The 21,083-nt window shown below is 42.0% G+C and overlaps 1 protein-coding gene across 2 annotated transcripts in view; it reads left to right on the forward strand.

Moving 5' to 3' along the window:
• AFG2A (AFG2 AAA ATPase homolog A) overlaps nt 1-17,289 on the forward strand; it is a 199,364-nt gene extending 182,075 nt beyond the window's left edge. The window contains exon 16 of one of the 2 annotated variants that reach the window (XM_082050673.1): nt 16,656-17,287. In XM_082050673.1, the coding sequence (XP_081906799.1) occupies nt 16,656-16,832 (177 nt within the window). In that variant the 3' untranslated portion in view covers nt 16,833-17,287. Of the gene's footprint in view, nt 1-16,655 lie in introns of both variants that reach the window. The other variant, XM_082050674.1, reaches the window with a different exon arrangement.
• The last annotated feature ends 3,794 nt before the right edge of the window (nt 17,290-21,083 follow it).

The raw sequence follows: 21,083 nt of genomic DNA on the forward strand, positions 1-21,083 counted from the left end.
AATTTTGAAATAGTGTCGTATATGTTTATATATCGCATTAGAAGCAATATCCTGTGCTTAAATAATAAATGGTTGTGGTAGATGGTCACAACTTCAAAGTCACTGTAGATTATTTCAGGTCTTGTTATTTCCAGTAGGTAGATGATACATTTTTAAATGAGTACCTGTATATAGATGACGCATGTGTAGCCATTGCTATATGGCTTCTAACAAACTGGAGTCTGTCCCAGGGTTGGTCCATGAGGTTTAGGATGTGTGTGGGCACTGGTCCTGGGAAAGCAAGCCCTTCCACGTGTCCGCAGAGCTAGCTAGATGGTGAAAAATGGCATCTGTGGTAGAGCCAACCCCTATAATCCTACATTCAGTCCCTTAGAAAAGGAATAGCCAAGTGGCTGACTCCTGTTTGGGTCTGGAGCAGAAGTGGCTTTTGCCCAACCCTGCCAAGGTCCCCGGTGTGCAATGTCTCCCGCACACCAGCGGAAGATCCCGTATTTCTCACCCCTCTCACAGCCTCTCTGAGAGCGCTGGTCACAGCTTCCTGCCCGGCGGACTTAGCAGAAATATCCAGCAGAGATTAATATCCTTGTACTAGACGCTTGCGTTTCTTCCAATTTTGCTTCTACTGGAGAGATCGGCATTTAAAAAATAGGTAGAAATCCTTAGTGACAAACTGTTTTATTGCCTGCTCTCTGCTTGTGTTGCAACATTCAGTGGAAGCTCCTGGCTTTCCATGGCAGGTATTTAACAAGCTTAGATGTGAAATTTACACCTTGGGAACAGCAGATTCGAGTAACTGTGAAAATGAAGGGTGGTAGTTTGTGACAGAGCTTTCTGTTAAATACATACCACACCAGGAGTTTGGGAACCCAGGATTCAACTGCTACTGATCGGTGCTTTGCACACAATGTAACTTTGCTTTGCACACCTTTGCTTTGCACACCTGTAACTAGTGTAACTATTTAATGTTAATGCCGTGTTTAAGATATAAAGTATCAAAGGGATGTGACATGTTGATATTGATCACAGTTCCATTCTGTTACCAGTGCAAATATTTTAGCATTCATAAATTAATTGCTTGAATCCTACGTTAGAAACTGTCTCTAGTTCCAATAACGGGTATTGTTGTGTCCAAAGTTTTGCAGAAACAGTTAAGTACCACCATGTACCATCACAATGTTGAAAAATGTCTTACTTGTTGATTGAACTTGTTCTGCTCATTGATTTATAGCTTCCATTTAGCTTTCAATTATGAAAAGCAGATAAGTGTTTTGGAATGTATTTAAGCATGTGCTCCACTTCAGTCACATTACTGACGTCAGGGGAACCCGAAGCAGATGCTTGTGTGCTTTCAGGGATGCTTTCATGAAACAAGGAGAGCGGGAAAGAGAGAAGACTCTCCTTCCCTTTTTGGCTCTCCTCTTGTCATGTGTGAGTAACATATTGTGTGTCTGGTTTTGTTTAAATTCAAGGATGGCAAACAACCGCATTCTGTGAAAACTTCCTAGTTCTCCCCCATCCTTCTTTATAGTTTGTTTTTTTTCTTCTTGTTATTGATATTTGGTAACCTGCAGAGACAAAGTGATGCGAAACTTTGAGGTCTTTATAGAGGAGTTTATTCTAGCGGTGTTTTTATAAAGCCCTGTGGTCCCACAGGTCCCCGGTTCCTTTGCTTGGTTTGCTTTTTTAAACACAGCTTTAGCGTGGGCTCATGCTTCATTTGCAGGGGTCTGTCAGGAGAGAGGTAGCAGGGAGATGGATGGGAGAGTCTCACAGCTCACAGTGTTTGATTGGATTGTCTCTTTATACTAAAATAGTGTTCCTGAAGCCTGTTCTAATCCCCTATAGCTCTCATTAAATATACAGGTACTTGTCAGCAAATTACAAGTCTATGAACCCAGAAAACCTGTTGGTTCTTCTGAATCAAGTGTTCAGATTAATTTGTATACAGAGATTTAAATGGAAGTGGCACTCATTGCATACTATAAATCTAAAATAACTTTACAAAATAAGAGTGTGTATACAAACTCTGCATTTTTAAAGGGAAAGAAATCACCAGTATTTTTGTTTGGAGATTTACTTTTTTTTTTTCTTTTTTTTTTCAAACAGCGAAGCATTTCCTGCCGTGTTTGCGACAGGATGTTTGTTGAATTCGCATGTATATGTGGCGGTTACGTGGCTATCATTGCTTTGCCAGCCACTCAATTAGCGTTGTGACAAACCAAACAACTGCTAAATGACAGCGCTGAAAATAATTGTGCTGGTTTCTCGGGGAGTGTAAAGACTAGAGTGTTCCGCCATCCATGTTTAAGGGCCATTTGCATTGCATCTAAAACATTCTCTAGATTTTAAAGGTGAGGAGAGGAGGATTTTGTAAATAGCCAAGAGTGTACATAGGTGTAGCATTAACAGCTGAATGTCACATCTTTTTCTCTCCATCAAAGTTTGGGTTATGTGAATGGGGTTACGGTGACCCTAATTATGAAGTCTAGTGCTGATCTCAGGTTTCAAACCTACTCTTCTGTGTGCAAAAATGTCAGCGTAAACTCTTGTTGGAGTCATGTAAACTTGATCAGGATCTTCTTTTCATGGAGAAATCGTATTATGAAATACATCTGTTCCCAATAGTTTTAAGAAATGCCTTGTGGCAATTAAAGCAATTGCTTGCTTAGAAAATAATACCAGGAAAATATCTAGCACTGTTTTACTGGTTTTCCCCTTCTAGATATACACTGTGTTAAAGAGAAGGATCAGCAGTCCATCAATACTACGTAAATTAAGAAGTCCCTCAGTGGCTGACTTAATAATTTAAGTAGTACGTCTTAGCTAAAGGAGAACTGAAAAGTAGCGTGCACATTTACTGCATAGCTGGCTTGCTGTAAAGTTGTCAGGCAGTACTTATTTATAAACCTTGCAAACTGAAAAAACCTGATAAGATTACCATGACATGACAAATGCCAGCTATAAATAGATGTCTGACTTCCTGCCCATCTTTTCTTTCTCCTGCCCTTCATACTCCGCTCCGGTGTAACAGCCTGCCAGGGCTGTGCAGCTCCCCCAAGGTGAAGGTCAGCTCTTGATGTATTTTTGATCATCATGTAAAGTTCCCCTGTTAGTATGTGGTCCCTGTTTTAACCTCTTTGCAGATTCCCCCGATTATCCCAAATCACTTTCACATGGAGCTGAGGTTAAGCTTTATTTCTCTTGGCTTGTCCCTTCTGTAGCAGACACTTCCTCTTCACTTTGAAAGGACAAAGCGATGTTCAGCTGCCTGGGCCTGTGCCCAGCATTTGATTTATACATTATTTAATTTCCTTTAGAAAATTGGAAGCAGAACTTTAGGAGTGGAAGTCAGTCCTTTTCATTTGTTTAAGGATCTTTTAGGGCTAATATAATCATCGATAGTAGATGTCAGCATGATTAGGGTGACTTAAGGTAAAGAAAACTGAATACCAGGGGAAATTCTTTCATAATCGAGAGAGTGCCAAGATTTATAGCTGTGCGCGAGAGCTGTGGGTTATGAATTGTGGCATTAAAAAATGAAAATGGAAAATCATTGAGTTTTTGAGTGACATATTGAAGACACCTGCCTCCCCTTACTGCACAGCAGGCTGGGGCGAGAAAGGTTTGCGCCCTTTGCGTTACATTTGCAATCGTTTCTTGGACTGCAGTGCTTTCTGGAACTTAATTCAACCAACTAACTAATTCTGCAGAAATTCTTCAGTTAGTCCGGAGGTTTTCATTTGGGCTGACTCTGCATTCTCTTCTGCAATTAGGTCCACACATGCTGTGGAGTGACTGCCAAGACAATTTGAAAATTTCTCATGCAGTAGAGTCAGGAAATTAAAAATTAACTCTGGAAAGGGCATCATATCATATTTGGCAGTGTGGTTTGAATGCAGTGTCTACCAAGGGGTGGAAGGTCCTCCTCTTACCCATCAGAAAAAAAAAATAGAGTATGAACGCTGACATATTTCTTCCGTGGGATTTTGAATGATCCACAGCTGAGGGAAGTATCAGAAGGGGAGAGGCCTGTGGCATGCACGTGCTTATGGATACAACATGACTTACCTGTGGCCTTTAATTTAGTGAAATAGCATCTATTGACATAGAATTTCAGGGCTCTTGTGCTGCTGTTCCCAACATGGTTATGTTGGACGAAAAAAAATACTTCAGTGCTGGAGTGTCACTGGGACTCTATGCCTATTACCGAGTCTCTCAGAGTTATGGTATTTGAGTTGTAAGTCATTACTGCACTTGCGAAGTAGGAGATGCACGTTACAGCACGAGCGAGACTTTCTGAATTACAACAGCACTTTCTGATGCAGTCTGTGAACACACAGATCCCGCACTCTGTATGTACCCTTTTGGTTAAAACAAGCATCTTCATGAATCCAAGCTGCTGAGGTGAGTAACAGTTTTGTGGTGTCGCACAAATGAAAGGAAGTGATGAAATTCAGCTTCCCGTGACATTTCATGCATTTAAAACTTGCTGATACCACACAAACAATTGATATCACAAAGTCTTCTAGATACCATGGAAAGTATTAAACTTGATAGCAAGCAGGAAATATTAAGAACATCTCCCAATCTTTACAATGCTGAATAATTGCAAAGTAGAGAGAAAATAGCACTTGTTTTTCGGTTCAGTAGAGAAACCAGTGCTTCTGTGCTGGTATCTTGTATGTGCTGTCTTCATTTCTTTTATCATCGTTCACTGTGTTTGGAGAGGAGCTAAACCACTCACTGTCCCAGTCTTAGTGTCTGTGCATCTAACATAAGGTGAGTAAACATAACAAACTGGAAAGTGGAAAGCTCACCTTTCCTCCTGCACATAGACAATCAAATCAATTCCTGAGCACACCTGATGAACTCATCTCCCAGTTAAGGGGCTGGGGACAGTACCAGCTGTAGAAATACATGCTAGTAAGACAGAGCAGCATGAGCTACAGCATTGCCCATCGAATAAGAGGTCCTGTATTTTCTGCTGCTTCTGCTCATGGCCAGCTTGGCACGTGCTGTTGGACGCTGTTGTCCTTAGCATCCTCCTTTACTCTTCTGTGCCATGCAAAGTAGACTGTTAGGTGACTTCTGAGCCTGGTCGATAGGCTGGAGCAGCACCGAGGGGAGCAGTTGTGCTCTACTGTGTGATTATATAGTTTGGCCATATAATTCAGCGTGGTAAAATATTGACAGAAGGGAGGAGGAGAGCACCCGCAGCACTGCGGGTCAGAGGAACAGGTGAGCGTTTCCTGTGTATTATCCCAGCTTTCCCCAAAGATAACTGCTAGCTATTTTGAAGATCCAGTCTTGCGGACTTCTTATATGGAGGCTTGCAGTATGGGCTAAGACTGCGTTCTGTTCTTGCTTTTCAGGCTACAGATTTGAGGGCGGGCTAGGATCTGTACCACCCACCGTACCAGGGGTTTCTCTCATTTTCTCCTTCCTCCCTTCCACCAAAAGCCCTCCCAGCCCAAGGGTCTGTTGCTCTCCATAATAGTTGTTTCCTTCATCTTTCTTTCCTCCTTTCCCTTCATAGCTGTTTGGACAAAGAGAGCTGATACAGTTCCTTTCTCTAGTGGTGAAACCGGGGAGAGCAGAATCTTTTCTCTGGCAGTGTCCGCTCCAGTAGGTAAGCCAGGCCCACAGCAAGAGGCGCGCTCCTACAGGGAACCTGAGCGTGACCTCAATTTGCAACTGTCCCTCAAACATGGCACCTTGGGAACACTTCAGCTGCCCGGGCCAGTCCTGTTTCTGGCTGCATTAACATTTCTTAATGGCTTTTGAAGGTTTTTTAGCTGTGGTCCTTAGCTCTGTTATACTGGACCTTTCTCAGCTCACTCTTGCGGCGTCCCCAGCTGTGCTACAGCGATAGCAGCTCCTTCAGGTGTCATTCCCTCCTCCCTTGATTTCAGCCTCTGCCCTGGTGTTAGATGCTATCCTGGCAAATCTTCCTGGGGCCAAGAAAGGTGGGAGACACCTGGCATTATCTCAGTGACTGTGAAAACAGTAATACCATATGTGGCAGTGTCTACAGACAGCCTTCCTCAAATGTTAAGCACCTACTTAGCAGGTGTGGTCACTCTCACCTGCCTCTGTCACTGCTGGGGAAAGGTAGATGCCTCTCCTCAGGGCTTGGGTGACCTGAGGAGCCTTCTGGGCACCCGCAGATTAGTGCTTGCTTTGCAGAGAGCCCAGAGCTATTGTGCTGCGATGCAAATACCAAAGGCAAGGGCTTAAAGTCGGGAATGCTGAATCTAGAGTGCTGCGGCCAAGGACAGCAGATGCCACAGGGTTCTTGGGGGATCCTCGTGGCTGAAAACTATTAAGCATAAATCTCTAGCCTTAAACTGCTTGAACATAAAGCATCTTCTTTAAATGAAGAGAAATGCAAATGACCCATTTTCTAAGTCTTTGTAGCACTGGAAATGCGTGTTGCATTGTCTTGTGTAGACAAGGAAGGAAGGATTGAAAGCATAAGAGACCGAGGAGGTTTTCGCAATAACATGCACAAACTGAGAAGGAGTTTGTGAGTATGAAAGAGAAGAAAAAGAGGAATTTGCTAAATTAGATCTGTTATCCAAGGAGTAGCAGATCCGGTTATCTGGAATACTGAAGTGACTTTCAAACGTGACGTGATTCAGTTCTCTCAGCTGCAGGAGGACACTCAAATGACAAGTTTTAATGTTAACAATGCAAAAGCAGATGCCTTGTTAATCTGGTCACTCATAACTTTTCACTGAAGGTAAGTGACAGCTCTGACAGTTTCTTGCATTTCAACATTTTACCTTATGCTACCTCATTCTGTTCTTTGGTTTGTTCCCGGAGTGATGGGGGCCAACGATACCGGTGACAAGCTGCTCCACTTGTGGGGCAGCTGGTACTTTTGGGCAGTGCTATGGGTCCCTCGTGGTACACACTCAGTGATTCACTGGACTGAGGAATTCTAGACCAGAAGCAGTGGGCCACATTTAGCTACGGACCATACTTAGTAGACACAAGAATACACCTTGTGGGATGTATCATTCAAGGTTTTTATTCAAACTAAAAGTGATTAGCAGATATGCTGTTACTGACAGTAGAATTTTATTAAGTGTTTTATGACTGAATAACTCAAAATACTGGTGGTTTTTCAAGCATGAACATCCTAAATCCTGGTAGATCGAGGGGTGTCAAGTCAGAACACTGAGATCCTTATGGGAAACTTGGGGGCTGCCCACCTGAAAGGGTCATTCGCAAGGCCACCTGCACCAGCAAATGCCTCTCCGTATACACACCAGGCATTTACTTTTCTTAATTAGACACATCTTGCATTGGTTTTGAATTGGCCAATGAGTGAAAAACAAGTTGCACGAGAGAAAACATTTGTACGTAGGCTTAACATGTCTCTCAGCTTCCGTGTGGTTTAAACCCGCTTTCTGCTGCAGTCTCATCCTCCCCCTGCCTTTGCAGTTTTCCTCCCTTGCCTGCCTTCCCGCCTGCATCCTGGCTGAGCCAGTGCAGGGTGCTAAACCAGGAAAAAATACTCTCTTCTGTGCTGCTGCATTGGTTTTTTGCTGCTTAGCACTTGAACAGGCTCATCAAGGGGCCAGAGCAAAAAGAGGTGGTGACCGGTGCATCACTGGTTTAGACTGGAAGCACAGGTCACACTGTCACGTCTCTCTTACTGCTATTTTATTGCCTTTTCATTCCATTAAAACATACCCCTTACATAAATCCTTAACTCAAGATAATTGTGGGTACACCACTTTTCTTGCTTTATATATTTACATCATTCTGTGTTTTTCCTTGCTATAATTACTCATTTTCTTGCAGAAGCAAAACTTGCATTAAAACTTAAGTTCTTTACCAGCCTTTTTGCTTCCTCTTTAAGGAGTAATAACCGCACATGGAGGCATCTGGCTCTGGCCAACAGCATTGCTTTCCAGGGCCGACTGTCCTCCCAGCCGCGTTCTGCCTCCCTGGAATACAGGCACGCAGTAGCTCTCCTCTCTGATTTTCTTGGGAAACATGAGCAGCTGGGTACCTTGGGAAGCTCCAAGAGGTAAACTTAGAAACAGTCCAAAATTCCTCTAGCATTCTGCTGAGGAAATAGATACTCCACAGGAGACATCTCGCACCTTCCAGGAACTGAGACCAAATACATGAAAAATCAGGAGAGCTTCCATTAAGGACGTTATTCGGCTTGCAGTCGAAAGGCCCTGCACAGCAAATGTCTTTTCTCTCTCCTTGCCTCAACTCAGGATGTATTTGCAGAAAGCTTTCATCTCTCTTATTCTCATTTTCATAGGATTTGTATGCTTTCTAGCCAAATTGATAGAAACACTAAGACTCCAGGAGATCTGTTAGACTTTCTGGCTGAGTTTGTTTGCTTTGACTGTGTTGTATTATGGTATCTCATAGGTAGGTAACTACAAATATGGTTGCTATTAACCTGCTATGCAAGATTCGCATCAGAGACAGTATTTGCTGTGGCTCTGAAGACAGGATGAAAGGGACAGTTAAAAAATAAAACAAAACAAAATAAAATAAAATATTTTAAAAGCCAAACATGAAAAAATATTTTTTTTTCTTTCCTTTTTACTGGGTGGATTCAGAAGTTTAGGGCTCTTTTAATGGGGATATAATGTAATAGAAACGCTGCTGGAGTAGAAAGGAGTTGAAAGACAGTTCTAGACTGGCCGTGCTCTATCGATGAAAAAAACCACATATTTTTAGGGAAGGGAGGACACTTCTCCCAATTCTTTTTGCAGAATTGCTCTTATTTGCTTTGTTTGGGTAAGAGTCTATGGCATCCACTACTTTCACAGGTTAAACTTGAGAAAAGAATTACAGGTTTGAGAAGCAAATGCATGCATTATTTTTCAGTGCAGGAAATACGGAATAAGCTGAATGTATCGCCCAACCTCATATCTCTCTGCTTCAGGATCTGAAAAGCATGCAAGCAAACACAACGACTAATTAATAGCTACACTATGATAGGTTTCATAAGGTAGAAGCTGACAAATCTGTTTTGTAGTTTTTTCTTTTGTTTTGCTTTTCTATAGAGCAACTTACGACAGCTATAGGTAACGATGTCGTCCAAGGCTTCTAGCTTTACATTTTCAGTTGCATAATTCAATCTGTCTTGCTAGCTGCATGCAGCAAAATAGCATTGGCTCTGTGTACAGGTCCTCCATAGTAACAGCGTACTGTGAGAACACAGGATTCTGTTAATTACTTTTAATTAAATGTGTGTATGCACACACGAGCACATGCACGCACACACACACGTATGTGTACATATAGAAAAACTGTTTTTCTAGTGGTTTGGCTTCCTTTTCCTCACTGAAGGGAAGTTAAACTTTCTCATTAAATGTTTATATAAAAATGAAATAATTCTGAGGTTAACCAGAAATGCAGCTTAATCTTGTATAGAAACATGTGTGACTTTTTTTTTTTTTAAGTTGCACAAATATATCTGAAACTTGGAGTTGGCAGAGAGTGCTGTTTAAAAATATTTAGTCTCAGCATGTACAAACTCGTTTTGTTACGGAATTCTTTTGTGAAAGGTGTAGCTATGCCATGGCTCTGCCAAAGTGATGGGAGCCATATCGGCAGAGTGCGTTTTGGAAAATAGCTGCATTTTGGGCTTGCAGTTAGAAAAGTTATGTTGGAATTTACATGTTTTATATATTGCTTGGAAGGATAGCACAGCCAGTAATATTTTTTAAGAGAGTGGAAAGAAGAAAAAAGAAAGCTTGCAGATGGAGTCAAAGTTTCGCTCTGTTAGGACATGTCGGGATGAGCAGAGGTATGTGTGATGACAGTTTGCCTGTACCACTGAAGGCTCCAGTTTATTCTCTTTAGCTGTCATCATGTGCATAGTTATGAGACATACGTTTAATTTTGGCTACACACCTCCTCTTTCCCTTCTCTTCCCTGGGCGTGTTTAAGCTTTATAGAATAGTAAGAGCTACTGATACATGTGATACTGTCTGCTGCCCAGACACAACCCCTGCTCGCTTTTGGTACTGTCAGGGCAATTAGACGCAGCATTTTGTGGTCCTTGCTGTCTCACTCATTGTTGCCATGATGGCATTGTCCCACAAGAGCAACTGGCCGGTTGTGTGGCTCAACCCCTCGCCAACAAGCCAGGTGTGACCCAAGCAGGTAGATGAGGTGAATCTGAAGCCTCGTGGCTGAGAGCAGGAGAAGGACTTGGTCCCTGCTGCGGTCCCCCAAGGCAGCTGTGGCCACCACGGGAAGAGCTGAGTGGGAACCATTGTCTGGCCAGACTGGCTGTATTCGGGTGGTGCAGCCACTTCATGTCCCCGCTCAGCACCACAGGTAAGATGTGGGCACCCACACGCATGGTCCCATGCACATCAGTCTGCAAAATGACACAAATAAGCAAACTGTGGATTAAATACCAAGTCAAAATTTGGGCCTGTCTGTTCCAAAGTAAAATCACCTACAGACATCATTAAAGGAACTGGTTTTGTTCAATTACATTTCCGATAACAGCTTCTCATAAAAGAAACCAAGAATAGCAGAGATTGTTTGCTCAGCCTGTTGGATCAGAGACACGAGATACACATAATACCTGTCCTTTTTATTTAAGAATTGCAAAGGTGCTGCCTCAGCACTACAGACATGTTTTAAAGTAGACTAACCAATATCTGCTCCTGTTGAATGTCTCTTTAATAAACAAGGAAGAAGGAAGTCTATCTTTTTATAAATTATTTTTAAGGGTTAGATCAAAATTTATTAGAGCAATCAATTGTTTCATAGTTATGGAAACTTTTTTTGCTAAGTGGAACAAGATTTATAGCGGTCTGTAAGAATTTCTTATCTCAAAGAAGCGAGAAAAGGCACCTTATCTTGTACTTTCCTGTTTTATATATAGACCAGGCAAGTAGGAACACAAGAGAAGTACTGAATTTAAGCCTTTTAGAAGTACATCAAAAAGTCCACCTGTCACCACTTAAAAGCCACTCAGTTTAGCCCATTTTAAATAAAAGTGTATTGGTGACATCTTGAAATAGTATTTCTATCTTTAATAGCTGTATGTTGTACAAAAGCATTATCTAGGGCAGCATGGTGCTGCGGTACCTGAGCCCGTTCAGACAGACCACCTTGTGCATCTGAAACAGCGTGGGGATGCTGAAATGGGATAAGCGAGCAAAAATTCCCCAAGGCAATCCAGCAGGTCTCTGCTCCGGGAGGAAGGGGTGTCGCTTGCTCTGCTCTCCACCCCTCCCATGCCGACCGGTGCTTGGTGAATCCCCCTGTGAGCCCATCTCAATAACCCAGCGGCAAGCTAGCACTTTTACTTTCTTTTCTTCTTTTTTTCTCCTGGGTTGGTTTTCTGGTGTTCTGGTGCATTGAATCAGTTAATGAAAGGGCCAGCTTAGTGCCAGAGCCGGCACAAGGGATGAGTGGGAGGCTGCAGCGGGTGGTGCCTGCACAAAGGAGAAGGGGGACAGAGGGGCCACGGTGTCCCGCGCTTGGAGCAGGAGTGACCTGCTGGGGGTGGCAAAAACCTAGAAGTATTTGCCTCTCTGAGGTATTTACCTAGAGGTATTTACCATCTCTGCCCAGCATGGCATTGAGCTTCATACAGATCCCTCGCAGAGAATTGTGTGCTGCTGGAGTTGCACTAAATTCAGAGATTTATGTCAATTTTAGTACACGGTCAGCAACCTTTCCCTGCTATTGCCTTTTAGCCTCTCTGCCTACGGCACATCTTCTCCCCATTTGTTTTCTATTCTCGCTTTGGAAAGGCTTCCATGCTGAGCTCTGTCCTCAGCCAGGTGAAGGCCCTGGGAGCTTTCTGACTTCCCCCATTTGGTGGGGATAAGGCTGTTGCTCTCCATAGAGCAGCTTCTGACACAGGGGTAAGAGGGGGCGCCAGCCACAGGGAGGAGTTTCCCTGAGAGAGAAGCAGATGTCCTGACCCGGGAGTCATTCATGTCTTTTTAAAATGCCACGTATGGACCTTTTATCTCTCCTTAACAGAGTGGGAAAGCAAACTCCCCAAACCTATCCCTAATCCTCCTTTGAGGCTGCCTGGTGGGCGCGCACCACAGAGCACTGTGTCCCGCAGGTAGTTTTCATCCAGGAAGCCCCACAATTTGCAGCATTCACAAGCCGCAGGGTACTATTCTGTTTCCAGGCTCCTAATCCCTGTTGCACACAATCCCTTACAACTTTAACTGGCGGGGTGGAGGAGCAAGTTAAAAAGGAAGGAAAAAGGAAAATGAAACACAATGTCCAGCCAGGCAGTGGCTGCCAGTTACTGCGCACACAATCGACACCAGCTGCAGCCCAATTAAACCCGACATTCACAGGTGTTCCCTACAGACTCTGCATTAACAAAACCACTTTCTTGAAAATACCTAAGGCTTTAACACAGAAGCTCATTTCTCTCTCTTTTTTTTTTTTTTTTTTAAAGTTCTTTAAAGCTATTTAGAGCACTTTAAATACAAAGAAGCTGAAAAGGACTTTCAGTCTGCTGGAAAGAGTTGGTGGTTAATGCCAGAGTGGGGGAGAATCAGCCAAGCTCAATCAGCCAGTGTCACCATTGGTTTCGGGAGAAAGATGGGCCATGCTGAATGCTGTTTATTCAGGGAACAGTAACTGGCAATAAGCATTTTATTGTTGCTGGGAGTGAAATGGGGAGGGAAGGAACAACACGGTGTAAATCCATTTCTTTTTGGTACTCATCATTATTTGCACCATAGCTGTGAGCTTGTGTGTGGCTTTGTTTGTTACTGATCTGTGTGTGTGTGTAGTTCAGATAGCAGATTTTAGTTATTTCCTCCCAGGATAACTTTATATAGTTGCCTTTTTACTTTGAAGTAAAACTCTAAATTAGTTGTTTAGTTTCTGATCTTATAGCACTCATTCAGATGATGAATCAGTCCTTTAAAAAATAATAATCTGTTTTAAACACATGAATTCACAATTATTTCCATGCTAAGACAGGGCTGCAGACAGCAGACTAATGCATAGGTCAGTAATTTGCTCCCATTCCATTGAAAATGAGAATTGTGTTTGTTAAACTTTCGTTTATAATGATATTAATAATCAAACTAGGGCATATTCTGGTACTTATAGACTCAATAGTATTCAACCATGCCTGGCTGGCTATCCATCTCTGCAATAACACTCCACACCTCAGTGGTTACTGCTTAATTACCTGCTGCCTGGTCTGTTGCTGTTTAATTACTGTTGTTTCTGACAATCGCTTAATGTCTTCATTACTGCTCTAACAGCCAACGCTGAAAGTCACTTTCTGTTCAGATGCAGTCAAGAATTTGTCCTTCAATACACTGAGCTGCAATTTTGCCTTTGGAACAGGGCTAAGACGCGATCCCTATTCCTCACAGCACACAGAGAACCAAGAGAGTGCACTTTTTTGTGTTTGGGTTGGTTGGGTTTGTGGTTTGTTTGTTTGTTAATGCTGAAAAGGTAAAAATGGCAATCCCCTGGATTTATATTTGAAAATAATTAAGCATTGTCTTAAAACTGGCAGGTAGGTAATATTGGTTCACAGCATTTATTTATAGGGCAGGCAGAGGCTAGTGATGGTGATAGATGCAATGGAGAGAAAAGGAAATAATCCGGGCTTCAAATTCACAAGTATATAACTTAAATTAGGTCTTGTCACTCAGAAAAAGATGCTGGAGACAGTGTGGATAATTCTCTGAAGAAAATAATCTCTGTGCTAACATAATGGCAACTGCAATAGCAGGAAGGGAGCTGCCAGCAGCTCACCCATACCCGACCCTTCCTCAGCCCCCCGGCAGCAAAAGGATGGAGCAGGAGTGAAGATGGCACGACAGACAGTCTGAACTATGGACAGGTTCTGCAGGAGCAGGGACTGAATCACTGAGGGCTCTTCAGCTTGCAAAGACTTGACTGGGAGGGGATGAGGTAAAACCCTGTAAAACCGTCAGTGATAAGGGGAAGGTGAGCAGGGAACAACAGATGAATCATCGTTCTCATAACACAGGAACTAGGAGGCGCTTGTTGAAAATACCAGGTTAGAGACAAACAAAAGTGCTTTTTATACAATGTGTGATTAGAGCGTGGTACTCATTACAGGGTGGTGTTGTGGAAGCCACAAGAAGTGATTTAAGAAAGTAATTGGACAAATTCATTGAGGATAAGCATGCTGCAAGGTTTAAAAACTGATGATCTAGATGCAGCCTCTGGTTTTGGAGTGCTGCTAAGCCTGGGAAGGACCCCTATCTTGCTGCAAAGCCACTGTTTTTCTTCCTTTTTTGTCAATTAGCCTCTTCTGCTACCTTTCTTCTTTCTCTCATTTGACCCAGTTAATACTGTTTGTTTTTTTTAAATAGGCAAAGATGACATTTTAAAACCCTTCAGTTGCTTGATCTAGTATGAAATGTCCTAGCGTGACTATGACAAGAAATATCCATGAATAACCAGCAGACCCCAGGCCAATAACACAGTAGATTTCACCAGATGAATTCGCTCTCATTTCACTGTGGCCGTATTATTACTTGTGTTTGCTTTCCATGAGCGATTTAGCTTTACTAGCTAGTGAGAATGCTTGTGAGGACTTTTTTTAAGTTTGCATACTTGAATGAAAAAAAATAATCAAACTTGCCTTGTCAAATCTCTTACTTCAGAAACCTGATATCCTGGGTTAGCCGAGGAATGGAAACAACGCCATGTGATTTCTATGACCAGATGCGAGGGCACAGATTTTAAACACTGCGCCATAATGCTTGCTGTTTATTACTCAATAGCATATAAAATATTTAGTCCACAAAAATTCTGAGTGCAGCCAGGAAAAAAGAGAATGATAATTCATGCTTTAAAATTCTTTCCTCTTCCCTTAAAGGCAGTTCAAATACTCCTCAGAAACAAACACAAAATTAGGCTCAGTCTTTAGGAATAAAATTCGAACAAAAAAAATTGTATTTGGAGGTTGATTATGGTCACTGTTACCCATATCCTTGGCAGAGTATGGAGAAAATGAAAAAAAGCATCATCTGAAGTATGAGCTTGTGGGCAAATCTCTCCTAAGTGTATCAGTGTACAAATGAAACAGGAAGAAATAAGACTGGCAGTGCTGTTCCTTCTTTTTGGATCTGCTAACTTGACAGTCTCTCCTTCAGCTTGTCCTTCAGTGAAACATTCCAGCTCCTAACAAGCGAACGTCTTGTGCTGTACTGTACTGATATCCTACTTCATAATTTTGATGCTATGGATCAGTGATGGTCTCTGTGAGCAGAATAGATTGGTCAAAACCTGCCGTACTGCATTGTGGGTGTTTTTAATAATGCATGTGAAAACCCCCAGAAGGTCTCTTCAGTTTGTGGAAAACTTGCATTTACTGCCAGATATATCAAGGACAAACAGACCCCTCCTTCAAAGATCAGCACAAGTTTAGAGTCCAGGATGCTTGGGATCTGTTTTTCCATCCACTGTCTTCTCCCTTTTGAAAGACTTCTGGTTTTGGTGTTAGGCAGGGATGGAGGGGGACTTGGATCTGGTTTGGTTTTTTTTCCTTTTTAAAGTGGTTTTATATTTGTGTTAGAGATAGGGAAACAGTCACACCGTCTACTTAGAGAAAAACCTCAACAGAAAGACCAAGATCCCCGCATTACTTTCTAGATGATGTATTACTTACCTCTGCAAGAAGCCGGTGCATTAAATCTCAGCTACGCTTCCACGTTTAACTGTCTCTGAAGTCCTGAAAAGCATTAAAATGCATAACAGCAGTGTTTGGCTTCACTGCTCATTAGAGCAGCACAGAACTAATAGTAATATTGTTGTAACTTGACAAAGCCATCCAAATCCATGCATGTTTTCTTGTGAAAGCTTCCTAAACATGCTGCTAAATCCTCTAAAAAGCTACTAAACGGCTTTGGCAACCATTAGCACAGCAGAAGCGGGGGAACTCTTTTCAGTAAGTGAACAAACAGAGAAAATATGCTGAATAGCTGGACAAATGTGTTTCAGCTGGCTCTTTCATTTACAGATATAAGGGAGCAGTCAATATCAATCACTGTTTTCCCTGTTGCACTGGAAATCACAATATCTCTTTTCATTCCACAAGCTCTTTTCACCACAGTAATGTGTCTTTAGAGTGACACTGGCATCAGTCTGTTTCCGCTGTCTGAAGTCCAGAGAGCTTAAAAACACATTGCAGGGTATGAGACATTAACCCTCCTCCCCTTCCACACAACCCTCTCCTTCCAGCCTTCCTTCCCGAATTAATTGTTTTTACTTCTTTCCCAGCGTAAAGCTGAGAAAGAAAAGTGCCCGTAGAGCCTGGGAATATCTGCTCTTGTGCTTTGGGGACAGAAAAATGTACTGCTGTTTGCCGGGGTTTTAATTTATCAGGTGTCACGGGGAGTTTAACACAAGGTAATATGATTATCAAGTTAATTTGCCACATACTGTAATATGAAATGTAATGTTGCTGTGGTTTGGATTTCGAGCTATATCCTGTTTCTTGGACATGCCAATCACCTGCAACCTCATTTATTAAAAAAACAGAGGTTGGAGCAACTCTGTCGCTGTGAGTATCTGGTATTTGGAGGATGTTGGTATTCTTGTGCTCACTTTCTTCTTTTCGAGTAATACATTTTGTAATAACAACGCTACGTGCTGGGGTTTTTTGTCGTTTCTTCCAGATAACAGCAGTCTGCAGAGAAGCGGCCCTCCTGGCTCTTCAGGAAGACATAGATGCCCAATGTATTGAGGAACGGCATTTTCGGTACGCGCTGACTGTCGTCACCCCAAGGATTCCCGATTCCTTAATCCAGTTTTATGCAGATTATCAGCAGAAAAGTGGACTGCACGCGCTTTGAAAGGCAAATTAATACGTACTCCCTTTCATGGTGTGAATAGCAAATTTCCTTTGTAAAGCTGTCAAAAGCTGAAGAATTTTGTATTGAGATTGGAATGCCCGAAGTTAACTGTGGTGCGGAATCAACGTAATAAATGCCCATGTGGAACTTTTGAGTGTAATGGAAATTGTCAGAAGTTTGTATTTTACAACTTAAGTGGTATAATCTGCATTTTAGAGGTAGTAGGATTGCTGGTTTAAGTCTGTTTATCTGAGCGTATATCCATGTATCAATAATGATAAAATTCTGCAGTTTGGGTGGATTTTTGGCCCTGAAATAGTGCCAATGAGCATCTTCATTTGCTCATGCCTTGACCTCAGTTTAATCGCAGGGACCATCCCAGTGAGGCACAGACCTGGGGAGCAGCCTCACTACAGCAACGCTGAAAGTTCTTCTGAATCTTTTGATTTACGATCCCCAGAAAAGCTGCCGAACAGGCTTGCTGAACACAGAGCTTTCTGAGATCAAGCTAAGGTATCGGGGTTGATTACAGCAAAACCTTTATCTTTGGTCTTCAACAACTCCTTTTTACCCAGGCACCTTAAAAATTGTCCATCCCCAGGCCGCCTGTGCATTTCAGAGACGTGAACTGCATCTAATTCTTGGCCAACCTGAAACCACTGCCAGGCGTTGGCAAAAGAACCTTTTTGCTGTTTGTTTCCATCAAAAGAAATGGGAATGATGATTGGTAATTTCAAGTTGGCCACTTAAAATCATAATGAATCCTAATTAATGAATAAGAAAACCTCCTTGCAAAAGCTGTTATGAATGACCACAAAATAGTTCAGGGACAGATAAAATCTTTTCAAATTATTTGTTTGTTATATCATCTGTTGAAATGACAACAGGTCCTTACGGGCTCTCTGCTCTTGCACTCAGGATGAAATGTAATTAAGTAAATTCATTTTCAGCATTTTCCCCCACATTAGAAAGACCAAGCTTTTCGATTCCAGACATGAAAAATAAAGGGAAAGGTAAAGCAAAACCAAGACAAACTATAACAAAAATCAAAAGGGTGACAAAACCTTGAGTTTCAGTGAGCAATTCTGTGTTTTCCCCGTGTTTTGCAGGTAAGTGGAAGAATTTGGAGATAAAAATTTTAGCCAAATCCTGCTTTTATTTCTTGAAGTAAACAAGAAATATTGTTTCAAGCTTTATCACATGTACAGTTATTTTAGGGGTTTGTTTTTTGATGGTTCTTGCAGTCATTACATGTGTATCCATGAGAGAGTTATAAATATTTAGAAGTTTATATCCTTTTACAAGAAATGTATGTATCTAAGATATATTTCTACCATATTTACTTATGTTATCAATATGAAATTAAGGATTAATCTGTTGGCCTTGATTTACTTAGTTTCACTCGGTACACAATTTGTAGCTTTTAAACAGAAATCTACTAATTTAAAATTATAGTTTTTCTATTACTGTTATTCTAACCTCTTGTTGCTATAATTAGCATTTACTTTTACTATTTCTGGAAAGGATTAGAGGATGAGGAAAAGCAGGTAGTTTACTTAGTTCATCTGATGTATGTGCAGGTTTATTCTTTTTTCATAGTTGGACTCATACACCAGACAGAGGGAATTAAAAACACGATAAACTGGAAGAATTGCCTTGAGGATCAAGACTGCGTTTGAAACGACTTTATCCTTCTTTTCTGCAGTGTATATACTCCAACTGGAAGCTCAGGATGTGAACCATTTATCATAACAATTACGTTTCAGATGTTTCCAAAAATTAAATGCCATACACTTATCCCCTGGAATTTTCCTGAAGGGAGGAAGCAGAGAATGTAGTTTTTACTGCCAGTAACAAGTTCTGTTTGTAATTCTGTATCCTAAAAATAACACTACCTGGTGCCCCAGATGAGCAGCAAAACTAGATGGACATTCCCTGGGAAGTGCCCAGATCCCTTGGGAACGTGCACCAAGGTGTGAATCTGCCCTGAGAACAGGAGTTTGCTGCCCTTTGCGTCCGTGGGCTCCTGTTGCCATCAGAGGGAGTTTTGCACATTGAATTTTAGGACATGAGGAGGGCATGATGGCCTGTGGCTGTTGTTTGTGCCTTGGGAAAAAACCCATCCCTGCAAACATTTATCCTCTCAGCTGCATGGTACCACATTTATCCTCTTGGTACGTACCTCCACGCCTGAAGTGATTTTAAATGTAGGAAGTTGTTCTTTCTGTCATTAGGTTTGTGGAACTTGATTTTTTAAAAAAGAAAGACACTTCATTTTTTTTTTTTTATAAAAAAAGGCAAGTTGTAGCAAATTTGTGAAATCCCTGGGTTTATGTTGCTCCTAACTATTCTGTTTGGCAGATTGGCTAGTCTGATGTTGCTCAAAATCTTACTCCATCTCAAGCCACAGGTACATTGAGATTTAAAGGAAGGTATGATAATTCCCTTTCCGGTTCCTAATGACAGATCACTGTTACCATGCGCTTGAAACCTTCTTATCAGAATTCTGCAAAATAACCAAAAATTCTATTTTGGTCAAAGCACATGAGCAACGTAGTCCTTTCATAATCCAGTCCAATGAGCACTTTTGCACCTCAGCCTCTCATTGGAATTTACTGACGAGGGCACTATAGGACAGAGCACTTCAAAAGTATCTTATGTGAGCCGGTCATTGAAGTGAGTGTATTTTAATGCAGAGCTGAACTTTTCACAGCATGTTTTACTGAACACATTGTGCTTTGGCACCAAATCAAATAGCTTGCAGCGTGAGGCCATATAAGCTGGAACACCAGGGTAAATCAAAGATAGAGGCATCCTTTCTTCTGCTGGGTTCATCACATTTGTTGTTGTTTGGATGTTTCTGTGAGATTTGATTTTAATACAATGGTAGAGGCTGGGCGAACAGAAAAGCACACATGTGAGAAGAACATCTCTCTCCCGTCATGTCTTTAACTGCTGAAGTGCTTCCTAGACTTATTTCATTATGTTCTTTAGAAATACAGTCACTTTCCTGCTTGCCATTATCTTTTGGAGCCAGTTTTTGGCCCAAATATTGCTTGAGTTGCAGAATTGTTAACATTAAATCAGCTTTTTAGTGTTTCAGGCACATTTTGTTTAAATACAAAATTTAACTTTTCCCTCCAATAACAGTGTCTTGCAAAATGGCATAAAATGTCCTTTGACAAGTTTGTCAGAAATGATCAGGAGAATATTTATGATCAAAATGCAAAAATCTCATCACCTAACTTGAAAAAACATTGAGTCCTGTGTTTTCCCTAATGCATAAAACAGATTTTCACTGCAAGTACAATATATAATTCTTAATCCTGGAGAAAGAATGTGGATAACTTGCCTACAGTCTCTAAATGAGAACAGAACATGAGGTTTACTGAGTTGAGGTGCGACGGCAAACATCAGGGACAGGGTCATTTTCAAAGATGGTTATTTAAAATCGTTGAGCTTAGACTTGTCGGCCCTTCTGAATTTTGTGTCCTTGAAGTTGATTTTTCTGGCTTGCATATTCTGGCTCTTGCCTTTTAGTTCCTTTGCTCATCTGAAATGTCAGAGTGTGGTTCTCGTCCTTCGGAAGCCGGGCACGTGCTCTGTACGGTGCTCCTGCAGCACAGCGGCCGTGGACGCGCGCAGTGGGAGGCAGCGGTGGGTGACGTTTCCCTGGCAAGCAGCCTTCAAACTCCTTCCTGCTGATGGGATATGGAAAGGGGTGGAGAGAAAGCCGGGCTGTAGAGCCTGCTGCTTTGCTCTGTGTTGCCCAGTAAGCTCAAGTTAACTGATGGACACCGGCAAATTCGTGGGCAGGAAGACTACCCCTCCTTATTGCAACACACAAGTATCAAGCCCGTGAAGGAGGTGACCCTTAAAGCTTTTGGTTGCTTCTGGTTCTCCCAGAGAAAGGAATTGATTGGGTGGGTAAAACAGGATTACCAGTAATAGAAAAGCAAGTGTCCAGTCATTGTGGTAGCTCAATATCTAAGCGCCATCTAGGAAAGAACTTGGAAGGAATTGTACTTGGAAGATAAAGAGTCACTCACATGCCTGGAAGTCAGGCACCCACTGCCAAAACCTTGGCAAAAGCCCCTGAAATAATTAGTATAAAGCAAGTGTAAAGAACTTACCTTGCTTCCTCTGATCATTAAGGTGGGACAAAACTGAATGTGCTTCCTTCTGGTGTCCATGCCTTGGCATCACCCCCGTGCTAATGCTGTCGGGGCCATGGGAAGCAGCTTGCAAGGG

The sequence above is a fragment of the Streptopelia decaocto genome (assembly GCF_964273445.1).
Source record: "Streptopelia decaocto genome assembly, chromosome: 4".
Lineage (NCBI taxonomy): Eukaryota > Metazoa > Chordata > Aves > Columbiformes > Columbidae > Streptopelia > Streptopelia decaocto.